The sequence below is a fragment of the Hippocampus zosterae genome, chromosome 5 (genome assembly GCF_025434085.1).
Source record: "Hippocampus zosterae strain Florida chromosome 5, ASM2543408v3, whole genome shotgun sequence".
Classification (NCBI taxonomy): domain Eukaryota; kingdom Metazoa; phylum Chordata; class Actinopteri; order Syngnathiformes; family Syngnathidae; genus Hippocampus; species Hippocampus zosterae.
The window spans coordinates 5484477-5499561 of NC_067455.1; the positions used below are offsets into that span (position 1 = coordinate 5484477).

At 43.9% G+C, this 15085-nt stretch overlaps 1 protein-coding gene across 6 annotated transcripts in view; it reads right to left on the bottom strand.

Annotated features, from left to right (window-relative positions):
* Positions 1-1467: 1467 nt before the first annotated feature.
* syngap1b (synaptic Ras GTPase activating protein 1b) overlaps positions 1468-15085 on the bottom strand; it is an 87596-nt gene continuing 73978 nt past the window's right edge. For all 6 annotated transcript variants that reach the window (XM_052064943.1, XM_052064946.1, XM_052064944.1 and 3 more), the window contains 3 exons: positions 12867-12942; positions 10256-10317; positions 1468-4472 (listed from right to left, as the gene is read on the bottom strand). In XM_052064943.1, the coding sequence (XP_051920903.1) occupies positions 4352-4472; positions 10256-10317; positions 12867-12942 (259 nt within the window). In that variant the 3' untranslated portion in view covers positions 1468-4351. The remainder of the gene's footprint in view (positions 4473-10255; positions 10318-12866; positions 12943-15085) is intronic.

A 15085-nucleotide genomic window follows, 5' to 3' on the forward strand; every position in this document is an offset into this window, starting at 1 on the left:
TCTGTTTATCGCGAGATTTGAGAGAACGCGTGAGGCTTCGATGGCGGGTTGCCAAGTAGGAATTCATTTTAATCCGCAATAAAAATGGGGCCGGGAGGAAACGCCACGTAGAAAGTTGCGTGTCAGTCACAATCCATGTATTTCCTTGCTCATTAAATTAACTATTCAGTGATTTTTTTTCGGGAACAATTTTGCACGAAACATCCTCAGCAAATTTGGAAGACAAACTCGTGAGAGCACACAGCCGGGTTGCCAGGTAAAAATCAATCCGCTTGGCAAGTGGAAAATCCTGTCCAAGGTAGCTTTCCAGTACATTTCATACATTTCTTCGTCGAACTAGTACATTATATTAATTTAAACGAAAGCATATTTCTGCCACGCCAGAAAATAAAGTTCAATATCATGTTTTAACGAACTAAAATGTATTTTATTGTAAGAATCATAACCACCTGAATAATAAAAAAAGAAAAATCACTTGAACAATTTAATTTGTTTTTCAAATATTTTGCTTTTTTTTCAAATCATTCCCAAATATTAAACATGAGCAAACGTCCTAATGTTCTTTGAGTAGAATCCACATGAAGGAGTCCATGTTGCACAAGAGATGATGACATGAATATTGTACGAGAATATGAATATTGTGTGTTGCATCTTGTCATCCAACCTGCTGGGAATGACTTTCAGGATGTTTTCTTTCTCCCCCCCCCCCCCCCCCACCCCAGATGGGAACTGTTGGGCCACCATCTGGACAGACACAGCATTCATCCACTGGAAAAGATTTGATTTCTCAACTTGATGATCCAAATATAAATGCTGGCGTATGGGAGAAACTAGAAGTCAATCCCCACCAATGGCGTCAGCCGAACCAATACGTTCGTTTGATTGGCACATAAAATTGCCCAAATTGACGGCGTCCTTGTGACTGTTGCTGCTGGCGTGAAGCTCATCAGACGACCGATCAGTCAATGCTTAGATGGAACACCTGTGCGGGCAACCTTGAGCATTGAAATGGAGGGCAACTGGTCCCCTCAAGACAGATTTTGCATTCCCATCTGCAGTTCATCTTTTTTCAGCCCAGTTTCAATGTGACATTCAAACACAAATATTTGGCATATTTACCACTTCTTTTCTTTCACCTTTACAACTGACATCTCATTTATGACTTGGTAAATGTCGAGAAATTAGCTTTATAATCCACTTGATACAAGAGTGTGCGTTGGGCCTAACTTTGATGTTATCCTACTGGCCACAACATTAGGTACACCACCTATAATACACAAGAGTGTTGTCAAATTTAAACTATTATCCTTTGTTGTGTTTGGATTGAAAAGGTTATCAAAATAAAACTAGAAAAAAAATCTAATTAAAAAAACACTTTTTCAAATTAAAAACCTTCTTTGGCTATTCAAACGAATTAAAAACACTTGCTCAAGCAAAACAAATAAATAAAGAGGACGCAAAAGCACGGCAGGTTAAGAATTTAATAATTTATTTCATTTCTACCTCCAGATTCACCCGCCCGAAAAATATAAATTTCCGGTGTATTCAAAAGAAAATAAGAAAAGAAAAAAAAACCCCAAAACAACAAGGAAAGTAATCTCCAAAAGGATTACGACATGGTCATTATCAACTGCACATGCGCCGACCCCATCAATCAACAAAACCCAAGTATTATTATCATCCATATTATTGTTATTATTGTTATGACAGCAAGAAGGAAATCATCAGAACAGCCACATTCATGTACAGCACTCTTCCACAACACTCTTCTAACAATATACACCAAAAAAAAAAAAAGGAAAAGAAAAATCCATTCTATCCCCTTCGCCCAAAAAAGAGTGGAGGCATCAGGGGCAAGGGTGTTCGGATTGGGGGTAGGACGCTTTTATATGGCTTGTCAAAAGAGAGGAAGGGGGCCAGGAATGAGTAAATAAGTAAATAGAAGATAAGGAGGCACGCTTAGTATTATGAAAGAAAAAAAAAAAAGCAACGTCACCAAAGGATCCCAAATAATGCGTCAATACATCAGAGTTGCCGGAATAAATATAGATCTCTGAACGACAACCCACAACCAATCAAGTGGAAGCCACAGCTGATTATGGACCAAACAAATCAAATCACCTGCTTGTATTTACAATCGCCCTCCGAAGAAACGCTAGGAAAAAAAAAGTCGCATTTTTGACAGTTGTTCTTTCTTTTCTCTCTCTGTGCATTTGTGTTGGAACGACCTCAATCGGTAGAAAGAGAAGAAAAACGTTGAAGAGACTGGAGGGAGGGTGGGGGGGAGAAAAATAACTGTACACTCTGCATCTTATTACAAACAAACATATACATAGCATATACTGTAGATATGTACATGTACACACACATTCATTCCGGCTCAGGAATATCTCACGCTGAGGATTCTCTCATTCGGAGAAATCTCTCATTCTGAGGGATCTCTTTGTTCTGAGCAGTCCATGGGATTTCAGTTTCAGGCAAAAAAAATAAAATCAAATAAAATCCAAATTTCCGCCAGGAAAAACGTCCAAAGTCCATCGAGGTGGAGTATAAAATAGCAATCCTTTTGCTTGTAAACAGAGAGCTCCATGGCGACGGCGTCATGTGCAAATTTTGGGGCGTCTTTGTTGATGAGGGACACACGCACACCCACACACACTCACATATATCATTTTGTCCTTTTTTTGTTTGTTTGTTTGTTTTTTGTGTGTGCGTGGATATGGGCAAGATTGTCTCCATTAAGAAAAAAGGTTTTTAAAAAAAATCAATCAATAAAGAGACTCTGGAAGATCTCAGATGACAAGTCCTCCTATTACTGTAAGAATAAATAAGATTGCTAGATAGAAATAGAAAACAGCGGATAAAAGTGTCGGAAAAGCCAATGAAATGGCAACCAATCCTCTGTGGATGATAATTTCAAAAGACTACGAGAGAGAGTGAGAGAGAGAGAGAAGGAAATCATCATCATCATCATAAAAAAAATGCTTTTAAAGTAAATCAGCTTGAACCCTCCTGTTAAGATCTGGCTAGGTCAATTTCACCCCAAAGTGTCTAAAAGGACAAAAGTCACATTTTATATGTTGAGAGCCAAGCATGAGACGTTTCATACCAAAAACAAAAAAAACTCTTCCAAAACGTACTCAATCATCTCAAGAAATCTAAAAACAAAATAAAATGAAACAGAAAAAAAACATTTCACCAGTTTCTCCAATCTGCATGCAATTGAACGGACACGTCTGTCATAACACAACCCACAAACAAGTCTCAAGCAGCCATGACCACGAGTGAGCCGGAAGGCCGCCATTTTGATTCCAGGCACCCATTTGGGTTGAATTTCAAAGACCAGCACTTTTTGGCAAATTCCTTCCAGCTAATTGAGCCCCAATCGGACGCAGGTATGTTGCACAGGAAGTTGAGGTTAAATTACAACATGTTGTGTTATTTTGTACGTGTCTGTGTGTGTGAATAAAAAAAAAAAAATAGACCCCGATAGTTTATCAATGCAATATTTGGTGGACAATTCTAACCCAACATAAAAAAAAAAGTTTCAGAGACCCATGCCAGAACACAATGGCCATTTTGGTTGAAAATCATCCATTTTGGGGACAAAGCCGACAACAAATGGGCCTGGAAAGAAAAAGATGAGCCCCTGACACCAGTTTCACTGACAGACACGGAAATGAGAATGCCTGGAATGTTAAAAAGACAAGTCTCTGAACCAGTTTTAGCGATGGCCGTGAAGACGTTTTTATCATAACAGGACGCAACAAAAAATCTCGAAAACCCATGCTCCAGATTGAACAGGGAGCCCACTGTTGTGATTTGAAACGGCCATTTTGCGGGAAAAAAACAAAATTAGGGGACCACGAAAGCTCGAGAAAAAAAAATTAGCCCTTGACACGTGTTTCCTCAACGGACATGACATTTGGTGGACATGTCTACCACAACAAGACCCACCAAAAACTCTCAAAGACCTCTGCCCGAGACAGGGAGTCCACCATTTTGAGTTGAAGTAGCCATTTTGGTGACTCAATCTGAAATGTAATTTGTTGAACCTTTTCATAATGGATCCATTTGACCCCGCAACATAACAGGAGGGTTAAGAGAGGTCAAGCACCTTGGAAATACAATACCCACAATGCACCACCACTCTCTCGCCTTCAATCCTTTCTTGGATAGCCATGCACAAATGTCCTGTTCTCCCGTTGCCCAAAATAAATAAATAAAACAATCAATGAATAAATAAAGAAGAAAGCGAGGACCACACCGCAGCTCCTCACATGGTCCGCTGGGGTTCCGGACCGTCCTTAGAGCACACAGACCGGGACCAGTGGCCCGCGTTCTCCCTTTGTCAACCAATGGCATCACGGGAAAGCGCCCGCGACATTTGGCCGTGCCAGCCCGCCGCGTGGCGCTGTTGGCGCATCAGCCAGTTAGCTTCCACACTGTCCTCCATGAAGCTTTGTGAGTGGCTGAAGAAAGACAGGTGGAGGGGGGAAGGGAGGTGGTGGTGGGAGGGAGGGAGGGAGGGAGGAGGGGGTCATGCAGTCATTATATGAAGCATCCTTCAACCCCAAAATCTCAAAACTGGGGGGAGCTGTACTTTTCAAAGACCAAAGACTAGTCACACGAGCTTATTTGTGGGAGTGACATGGATGGCAGTAGCATGGAGATAAACATTTTCAATGTGTCACTCAATTTCAAACGAAGAAGAAAAATACTACAGAGTCATGTTTTTCTTTCGAATTTTTTAACTAATATTATCAAATCACTCTGACAGGTGTCAGCTTCAGTGCCAAAGTGTGGGAGTGACATAGGTGGTGCTTTTCCAGGACTCAAAATTATGGGAATGGGCACAAAAATTCAAATGAAGGAAATATACAAACGGTTGTGCTTTAATTTGAGTTCATGTTTGATAACAACAGGATTTTTTTTCCTCTCGGGGGCTAAGGGGGCGGGGCTTGACCGATATGTAGGGGAGCAGGGGAAAAAAATCGATTTTCATGACTTTGCTTGAGAGGTTTTCTCATTTTAAAAAAGTACACTACACACCACGAGCGTGAAGCTGCCAATGTGCAGCAAGAACTTATGACGAACTCTTCGCTAACTCGCCAGTAACTGAAAGACTCACTCTGCCCCTCCCTGCCCTCACTAACACGCACAGGGTACATCTACACCGGAACAAGAATTGTACTCAAATAGAATGGCCACTTGTGAACATTTCAATGTTTTTAAACTTAGAAAGTAAATAAATATTAAAAATAAATACAAAATAAATAAATTGCTGGGGTGGGTGAACAGAGGCGACACCGATTTTAGATGGGGCTGTAGCACCCCCTAGCTCCGATGTAGTGTCATGCATGCGCCCACCCCCATTAAATGGAGCGCCCTCTAGAGTGTGAAGCTACAAACAACAAGTCAACCACAAGAACGACAAGTAACATGACTGAAACGAGACAGAAAAAAAGCAGTGTTTTCATCCTTTTTTTGGGGGGGGGGCATTCAAGCCAATTCAAGTTGCAGCTGATAATGTTGCTTTTGAATAAAAGCAAAGCGTCCCAAAAAGCATGAGAATCTTTGTAACATGTTAACCTTAATTAAATAAATGAAAAAACTGACCTCAATGTCCTAGACAGTGTTTCAATGTGTAATTGAGAGTTTCTTTTTTGGAGGGAACCTACCCTTCAAAATTTGGTGTTTGGTGTTCAGGCCAAAGCCCCATCTAATATAAAAGTAGCGCCTGTGGCGCCATTTTACGGTATCTTGGTGTCAAGGAACTACTGTACCAAATGTATGTTGCATGAAGGAGAAGAGCGCATTTAGTACATTTAGTCAAACATTAACACTGATTATTACAAAAGTAGTGCTTTGGCACCATCTTGTTGCATCTTGATGCCAAGGAACTATGTTGAGGTGAGGAGCTTCATTTAATCTGGCTGCAGCACTGTCTAAAACCGTATAAAAGTAGTGCTCTGCCGAGTTCATGTTGCCAAAGAACTTGGCTAATTGCAGAACAGGCAATAGCACTGTCTAGCATAAAAGAAAGGCTTGGCTGCCATATTGTTTCCAATTAACTAAGTTGAACTAAGTTGAGGAATCTCATTTAGTCAAGCCGTAACATTGGCGGCAATCAAAGTAGTGCTTTGGCACCATATTGTCAATGACAGCCCCGTCATCAATGATTATCATTGAATGTAAACGACTGGATTTTTGCCAGGTTGGTGAGGTGACGCCATGCTAGTATGAAATAAAATTCTGCTTAGCGCCCCCTAAAGACTTATGCCAGTACTGGCCAAAGTTAAACTAAATGGACGAACGCAGCAGATTTTGGGGGGGAAGCCAAACAAGACACATTTGACACAACTGGATTCACAAAGACACCGTAATGAAACAAAAAGCACACAGAGGACAGTGGCCCAGTCACGTACACACACACACACACACACACACACACACGCACACGCCAATTGCACCATTTGTTGTTTAGCACCAGTTTGGGTTCTGATAATGAGAAGAGAAAATGCTCGGAAAAAGCAACACCCGTCAGCCAGCTGTCAATCAAACATACAAGGGGGTGGTTGGGGGGGGGTGGATTTTAGGGGATCTTACTGGCCAAGCCCAAGGCACCATGGACCACTCGGGGGGTGCAAGACCTCCTGCAGGGAAAGGTGTGTGTGTGTGTATGTGTGTATGTGTGTGTGTGTCGCTATCTTGTCCGGCAAGAGCGCAAAGTTGAAGAAAGCCCTTTGTTTTGCATGTGTGTGTGTGTGTGTGTGTGTGTGTGTGTGTGTGTGCGCGTGCGTGTGGAAAAAACCCTTTCAAAGCATCTCTCTCTTTTTGATCTCTCTCTCTCAGTGTTGTGTTTAACCCCCCTGAGACCACCACCGGGGCCGTGCCTGGTGGTCCGGTCGCCATGGAGCTCTCGTTGGGAACTAGGGAGGGAGGTCGCGAGAAGAAGAAGAAGACGTGACGGCGAGGAGGTGTCGAGGGCCGCTTCCTCCTCTTCCTCCTCCTCCTTCTTCTTCTTCTTCTTCTTCAAGGCTTTTCACACCGGGGTCTGCTGAACCCAAGGAGGAAAGCTGGGTCTCCTAGCCAGATAGACAGAGGAAGGGGGTGGAGGGCGAGGCGGGTGTGGGGGGGGGGGTATGGGAGGGTGGACGTATAGAAGAAGAAGAAGCCATTCAATGACCGATGAGAGGGAGGGCGAGCAGGCGGAGCGCACGGGGAGCAAGGACGAAAGGACGGAGGAGCGGAAAGTCAAAAGGGAGCCATCGAGGGGTCGCAAACAAGCAGACAGGACGAGAGAGAGAGAGAGCCAAAGAGAGAGAGAGAAAGAGAGCAACAGAAAGAGAGAAAGAGGAGAGAAAAGGAGTTACAAATGCTGATGGATGGGGAACAACACCCACAGCAACACAGCTTTGCAACTGGTCAAGGAAAAAAAACAAACAAACAAACACGCACAACCCACAATTATTATGTTCCACTTGAGCCTCTCATGCCACAAAAAAATTGTACGTTCATGTTTTTATTATTATTATTATCATCTAGTCAGCCTAGTTCCTTGAGTTGATTAGGTAATTATTTGTTCTTTTCTAATCAAATTGAATTGAATTATATTTGTGACCCCCCCCACCCCCCACTCCTTTTTTAACCCTTTCGGGGTCAGCGCTTACTACAGCAAACAGCGTATCAGGTCGTCAGGTTGCAGGTTATCGTTATTTGTGCAAGAGAGGCTTAACCAAAACTTCTGACTTCTTTTCTAGCCTCTTTCGGTCAAGATGAATGGAGATTGATGATTTGTTTGCTTGAATTCTTAATCCACAAACAGTAAACCCGGCGCTCTCCCGTGGTTTTGTTTCACGGTCCCTGAAGATTTCAGATTTGTGTTTTGTTTTGTTTTCTGAGTTATTCCTGTTTTTCCCTCTACTTTTTAAAAAAATGTTGTTTTTTTTGGTGTCATCCATCACTTTCACTCTTTATCAATATATTGCGTTTTTAAGTGTATTTGTATTCTTTTAAAAGTGTGCTTAAGGTAAAAAGTGTGTTTAAGGGACCTTCAATCAAATGTAAGTGCAGAAAGCATTTTAAATGATGTATCTTGATCTCGTTTTTTTTTGAAGTCACAAAAACCTGGCGTTTCAACAGGGGTGTGTAGACTTTTTTTTTTCTTTATCCACTACATCCCACATTAAGACCTCAGGCCTTGTACGTGTCAATAAAACAGTCGTATTTCTCTCTGGAAGATATATTCACCGTCATTTAAAAAAAAAAAAAGTGGTGGTGGTCGTTTAGAGGAAGACAGAGAAGTACTTGAAGGCGGCTTCAGGATTGCTTCTGATACACAGCAGATGGTGGAAGGGGGGGGGGGACGTGGGGAGGGTTCAGGGGAGGGGGGGGTGGTTTTGCGTACAGCGGAGAGAAGGACAAGCATCACAGTAAATCATCTGATGGAGTGTGGGTGCGTGTGCGCGTGTCAGGTTGCCTTCGAACAACAACAAAAACGAGAGCAACTCAATGCAAAAAAATAAAAATAAAATAAAAAAAAAATAAAATAAATTAAACTTTCCCTTCTCAATCAGAACCACACAAACCGTGTAGCGCTTTTAATGCACAATGTGTGTTCGCAGGCGGCGCACACGTGTGTATTAAAAGCGAGGCGCCAAGCAGCTGGACAAAGACACGACGTACGCCCGCTCGCTTGGAATGTTTACGGAACATCCCGCCGGGGAGGGGGGTGGGGTGGGGGGGATTAACAACAAAACAAAACTTACCCATGTAAACTTCACACTCTGTGGGGAAAAGGGGGTGGGGGTAAGGTAGGGCAGGGCGGGGCGGGGCGCCGTTCTTTGTTTATTCGCACAAAATTGTTTTTATGCGACTAGAAAAGTACAAAAAGACAATACAAATAGGTCACGTGACCGCCCAACACACACACACACACACACACGCACACACATGAAAATGATGTCAACAGGACACGTATAGAAGACGCAAAAAAAAGGTGTGCACATCCATCAGTGTTCTCCAGGGAAGGTTCAGGTCGGATACGGAGATTTCCCATGATTCCCTCGTTTGACTTGGCAGCGTGAGTGAGATGAGTGGGAAGGAAGATGGCAAGGAGAATTTCCACGTTGTCAGCTCAACATCATGTGGGCGCGACTCTAGCATGTCAGCGGAGACAATTAAGCCTCCTCGCTGCCCATCTTTAAAGCCCTCCTCAAAACTCACTTGTATTCTTTGGCGTTCGACTCAGCATGACTTAGATTTGTTCTTGATTTTACTGCTTGGTGCTTTCTACCGCCTTTATTACCGATTCGTCTTACTATTTATTGTGCATGTTAAATCGCTCCATGTACAGCACTTTGTATGCAGCGATGGCTGTTTGAAAGTGCTCGAGAAATACTCTTGACTTGACTTGAATTATTCATTCATTCATTCATTCATTCATCTTCCGAGCCGCGTGATCCTCACTAGGGTCGCGGGGGGTGCTGGAGCCTATCCCAGCTGTTTTCGGGCAGTAGGCGGGGGACACCCTGAATCGGTTGCCAGCCAATCACAAGGCACACAGAGACGAACAACCATTCGCACTCCCACTCACACCTAGGGACAACTTAGAGTGTTCAATCAGCCTGCCACGCATGTTTTTGGAATGTGGGAGGAAACCGGAGCACCCAGAGAAAACCCACGCAGGCCCGGGGAGAACATGCAAACTCCACACAGGGAGGCCGGAGCTGGAATCGAACCCGGTACCTCTGCACTGTGAAGCCGACGTGCTAACCACTGGACTACCGGGCCGCCTTGACTTGAATTAACAAAAGTTCATTTCATCGTTGACAGACAGCACACCGGTGCCCTGAGATACGAGCGCCTCAACGTAGGAGTTTGCCCATATGCCAGCCGTTTTTTGCTTTGACTTGCAAGCGCAAGCTTGAGCACTTCATGGTGGCGGCGAACTTAATTGAAGTGACTTGACACTTCAATAAGCAGCAGTTTGACAGATTTTGTTTTAAAAAAAAAGACGCTTCAATCTCTTTTCTGCCACTTTGATGGTTATTATTATTATTTTTTTTGCGTTTCGGAATTTTCTACGATGCGACTTTTAGAGGGGAATGGCCTGGTAAATGGAAAGTGTGTGAGTGACTGAGCGACAGGGACACACACTGAGAATCGCGGGGAATGATGACGTTAGCGAGCGAGGAAGAGAGAGACAAAGAGAAAGACAGCAGGTGAGAGTTTTGTCGGCTGGGGTTATTACCTGGACACTCGGGGTGGGACGGGGGCGAGACGAGGCTGCACTAGGATGGACTGACGCCTCCCCTAAGAGAAATCACCGTATCTCGTCAACAAGAGGATCAAATAGGAGGAGGACGAGGACGAGGTTGAGGACGAGGAGAAAGCAACAGCAACACCACGCACACACACGCTCACACACGCAGATGACATCATCAGCAACACAACATCTCATGCAGCGCGCAACGGCAACATGCGCCCATAGTTGGAGGGCCAAAGGTACGGTCCACATGCTTTGCTTCGCGTTAAACCAGAAAACAAAACGACACCACACAAACAATGCCGGAAAATGGGAGGAATGACGCTGAACTCAATCCTGATTGAAAAAATCAACTCGGAATATGAACGCAAAGTGGTTGAAGTTCACTTTCATCTCGTCTGCTCATTTTGCCCGGTGTGAAGCCATTCACACCTGAAGTGGACCAACACGGAACAGGATCGTGTTTCAAATGGACTTTTAAGGTAAACACAAAGTGGTTCAGGTTCATGTTGACCTTGTGCTGGATCCCCGTTTCAAATCAACTTTCAACGTGAAGGTAAAAATGGCCTAAATTCGCTCTAGTTTGATATTTCCACTGTACAAACTGAGCTGCCATTTACATCTGAGGTGTCCCACAAATTAAAAAGGATCCTGTTTGAAATTCATTCAAAATGGGCACAGCATTTAGACCTGAAGTAGGCCAGAAGCAGAACTGGATCCTGGTTTCAGTCGACTCACAATGTGAACGCAAAGTTGTCCAGGTTGCCTTTTACTTTGTATTGCTAATCTGTCCACTGATCTGTCCACAATGGAACCGGATCATGTTTCCTATTAACTTGAAATGTCAACAAAAAGTGCTTCACGTTCACTTTTGTGCAATACTTTCATCGCATGAACTGAGTTGGAATTTGTTCCCAAAGTGGCTCAGAAAAGGAACTGAATCATGATACAAATCAAATCAAATGGTTATAGTGACAGAGGCACCGTTCACAGCTGAAGTAGACCAGCAAGGAAAACTGTATTCTGTTTATCTTGTTTCACTTGTACCTTGAACTGGATCTCGATTCAAATCAATTCAAAATGTGAACGCAAAGTTGTCCATGTTGACTTTTATGAGCCATTCACACCTGAGGTGAACTAAAATGGAACAGCATCGTGTTTCAACTCAAGCTCACTCCTGCTTCACTTGACTTCAAAACGTTGTTTCAACTGAGGTCACCCAGAAAAAGAATTGGATCCCGTATGAAATGAACTCACAATGTGAACACAAAGAGGTCCAGGTCCAATTTCTATCCTTCTATTAACAAATGCTGTTTCCAGTTTTTATTCAATTCTTGATACATTCTATGCTCTCAAGCAGCAGTTATCGTGGTTACTTACCTTCATTTGTATTTGCTCTCTGAGTACATCCAAGCGTGGATTCTACTTCTTCCTCGTTAAATGATCATGCTGCCTTGGGCAGGTATGCAAAGTCTCTCCATTTGTGCTCCGGGGCAGTGAATGTATGAATACTGCTCCCCATGCCAATGACATCCTGAGCCCGGATAGTGGCCTTTTTCAGCGCTCCCTGACCAAACATGACCGGTGCCTTTTGAATGACTGCCTTTTCACATTTAATGTCCCTGCAAAGTGAAAGTAAAGGCAACAACGAGGCACTCTACTAAACCAGCCATATCAGCCCGAGGCCCCTGTCAACACACTGACTGTCAAGATGGATTCCTCCTCCTCACGCTTCCACTATCTCTCTGGGACTTGCATGCACTCACAACTGACAACGAGGCACTCTAAAGCAGTCATATTGAACCAGCCATGCTCGCTAACCGCACGTCACAATTGTGTCAGATGACCGCTGATGCACCAATTGCGCCAGGGCAAAAAAATAAATAAATAAATAAAATAAAATTGAAATTAGAAAAGGTGCAAAACAGATATTTTTGAGTCCTCTGTCCTTCGTAGGTTTTAAGCAAACCATCGTCGATTAACGGGAATGTATTGACAAATTCATCTCAGAATTCACTTTGCAGGTTCTTTAAAATGCGTTTTTCGTGGATGTCAACGGCATTTACCAGCCTGGGGAAAACTTGATGCTGCAGGATTTCCAAACAGCTTTCATTCTCAATGAATCATGTCGCTTCTGTAAGGCCAAATTGATTCACAAATTAGGCGTGTAGAGCAGAAGCCTGGATGGGTTTGGAAAGTGCGCACGTCCAGGCGGCCTAAAAAAAAAGTCGAGTGATAATGTGCGAATCGGCCACCGTGAAGAAGGGTCACGAAAGCGGCGAACGAAACAGGGGCGATGGTGAACCACCGGGTACGCGTGTGTCAGCGTCGCTCGGTAGCAGAGTGTACGAAGAAGTCGTTGGCGGAGTCATGCTCGGCGGCAAAAGGAGGAAAACAGCACAGGGGCCCACCAAAACCACCACGGACGTCCACAGCGTCAGTGCACAAAGCCCAAATCCAGAGAGCACTCATGCTCAAAATGGACAAGAGCAGCCCACATCGGGAAAATCAGAAAAAGAAAAGAAAGACGAAGGACGAGGAGCGAGGAGAAGCAGCAGAAGAAGAAGAGGTGCTTTTAAGGCGGAATGTCACAGACCTGATCTGGGAAAATCCTGGTTGTTTTTGGCTCAATGACGTGTCCTCCTCGTATCTCATCCTCCACGGCCACGAGTCTTGGTAGTAGAAGGGAGTGCAAAGGGGGGTTGGGAGAACAAAAAGGAGAGGCAGCATTATGACATGAGGGAAGAAAGAAAAAAAAAACATTTGGGTTTGAATTGGACAGCGGAGGTTCATTTTGAAGTGATTTTGAAACTCAACTCGACTGCCGTTTGACATTCAACGGGAAAAGGGGAGACGACACAAAGCAAAAAAAAAAGTCCAGTTGCCTTGATTCAAGCTCTGTGGATGGGCATCCTTGCATTCCAATGCATTTCAATGGCAAATCAGTTAAAGGCGGATTTTCACTGTTCGCGGACCGGCCATGTCGTAAATAACGGGGGTCTACTGTACAGTGACTTGGGAGTATTCAATAAATCATTTTAGCCTGGGGGTCCACAATATATTTAAAAAAATCCCTTCCTAGTGTTTAGGGAGTATGAAAGAATGAAGGAAAATCCTGGACAGATGAAGGACAGATTCTGACCATGGCTTCTGAACATTGGTGGTTGAAGAAAGTTGAAGGGGGTCGGGATAAAAAAAAAGGAAAAGGGACAATTACAACATTCATTCATTCATCTTCCGAGCCGCTTGATCCTCACTAGGGTCGCGGGGGTTGCTGGAGCCTATCCCAGCTGTCCTCGGGCAGTAGGCGGGGGACACCCTGAATCGGTTGCCAGCCAATCGCAGGGCACACAGAAACGAACAACCATTCGCACTCACACTCACACCTAGGGACAATTTAGAGCGTCCAATCAGCCTGCCACGCATGTTCTTGGAATGTGGGAGGAAACCGGAGCACCTGGAGAAAACCCACGCAGGCCCGGGGAGAACATGCAAACTCCACACAGGGAGGCCGGAGCTGGAATCGAACGCGGTACCTCTGCACTGTGACGCCGACGTGCTAACCACTGGACTACCCGGCCGCCCCATAGGGTGTGCGTTCACCCGGAGAAAACCCACGCAGGCCCGGGGAGAACATGCAAACTCCACACAGGGAGGCCGGAGCTGGAATCGAACCCGGTACCTCTGCACTGTGAAGCCGACGTGCTAACCACTGGACTACCGGGCCACTACAATTACAACATGTGAAATAAAAAAAACAACAACAGATGAGCAGATTCATTGAGGGGGGGAAAAAAACGTGCCAGGCGATGCCAATATTTTTCAAAGAACCAACTGTCGGGTTGCTGGATCAACAGCGTCCCCTGGGAATTGCTGCTCGTGGGGTAAAAAAAAAAGAAAAAAAATCCTTCATCTTAATCATTTCATAGATCCCGCAAAGCTGATGGATGCACTTTTTTTCCCCCTCTCCTGGCTATTTCTCAGATTTTCCCAGGCCTGAAGATAATCCAAAGTGCCAGGGAAGGATTTGAATTTCAAGGGGGTGAGAGGGAGGTTAACACGAAAAGCCAATGGGAAAGTCTCATGGATGCGTTTTCATCCGGGGGAGAAAGTGACTGATTCACTTCCACCTTGTCTTCCCACCTCAAGTAGCTCAGAAAGACAACTGGAACCTGTTTCAAATCCAATTCAATGTACAAGAAAAGTGCACCCGTTTGACTTTCATCATGTGTTGCTATTCTATGCAATGCAAGTGAACCGAAACCAGAGCCAAATCAACCCATGGTGTGAATGCAAAGTGGTCCTGGTTCAATTTCAACCTCACGGGGACTGATTTCAGAGCTCAAGTGGCTCAGAAACTCAATGTTGTTTCAAATTTATTTTCATCATCAATGCAAATTGGGCTGGGTTGACTTTTGCCCTGTAATTGCCATTGTGCATTAGAAACAGAAATAGAAATGAAGTTCTTTTTGATGAGAATGGCGAATGAGAATGCCAAGTGGTTCTTTTTCACGTTTTCATTTAATTGCCGTCCTGAACTGACCATGCCTACTTTTGGACCAGAAATAAAGTGTCTCATAATTTGCAATGTGAATACAAAGAGGTTCTGGCTCACTTTTACTTTGCATTGCCAAAATGAACAACCTGAAAGAAAACTGGATCCTGTTTCAAATCCATGTGCAATGTAAATGCAAAGTGCTATTGGTCCACTTTCAGCTTTTATTTCCTTTATATCGAGATTTGGCAATTTTGTCTGGAAAAAATAAAATTAAATGAATCACTTAAGATTGAGAGTCACTATTTTTATGATCATAT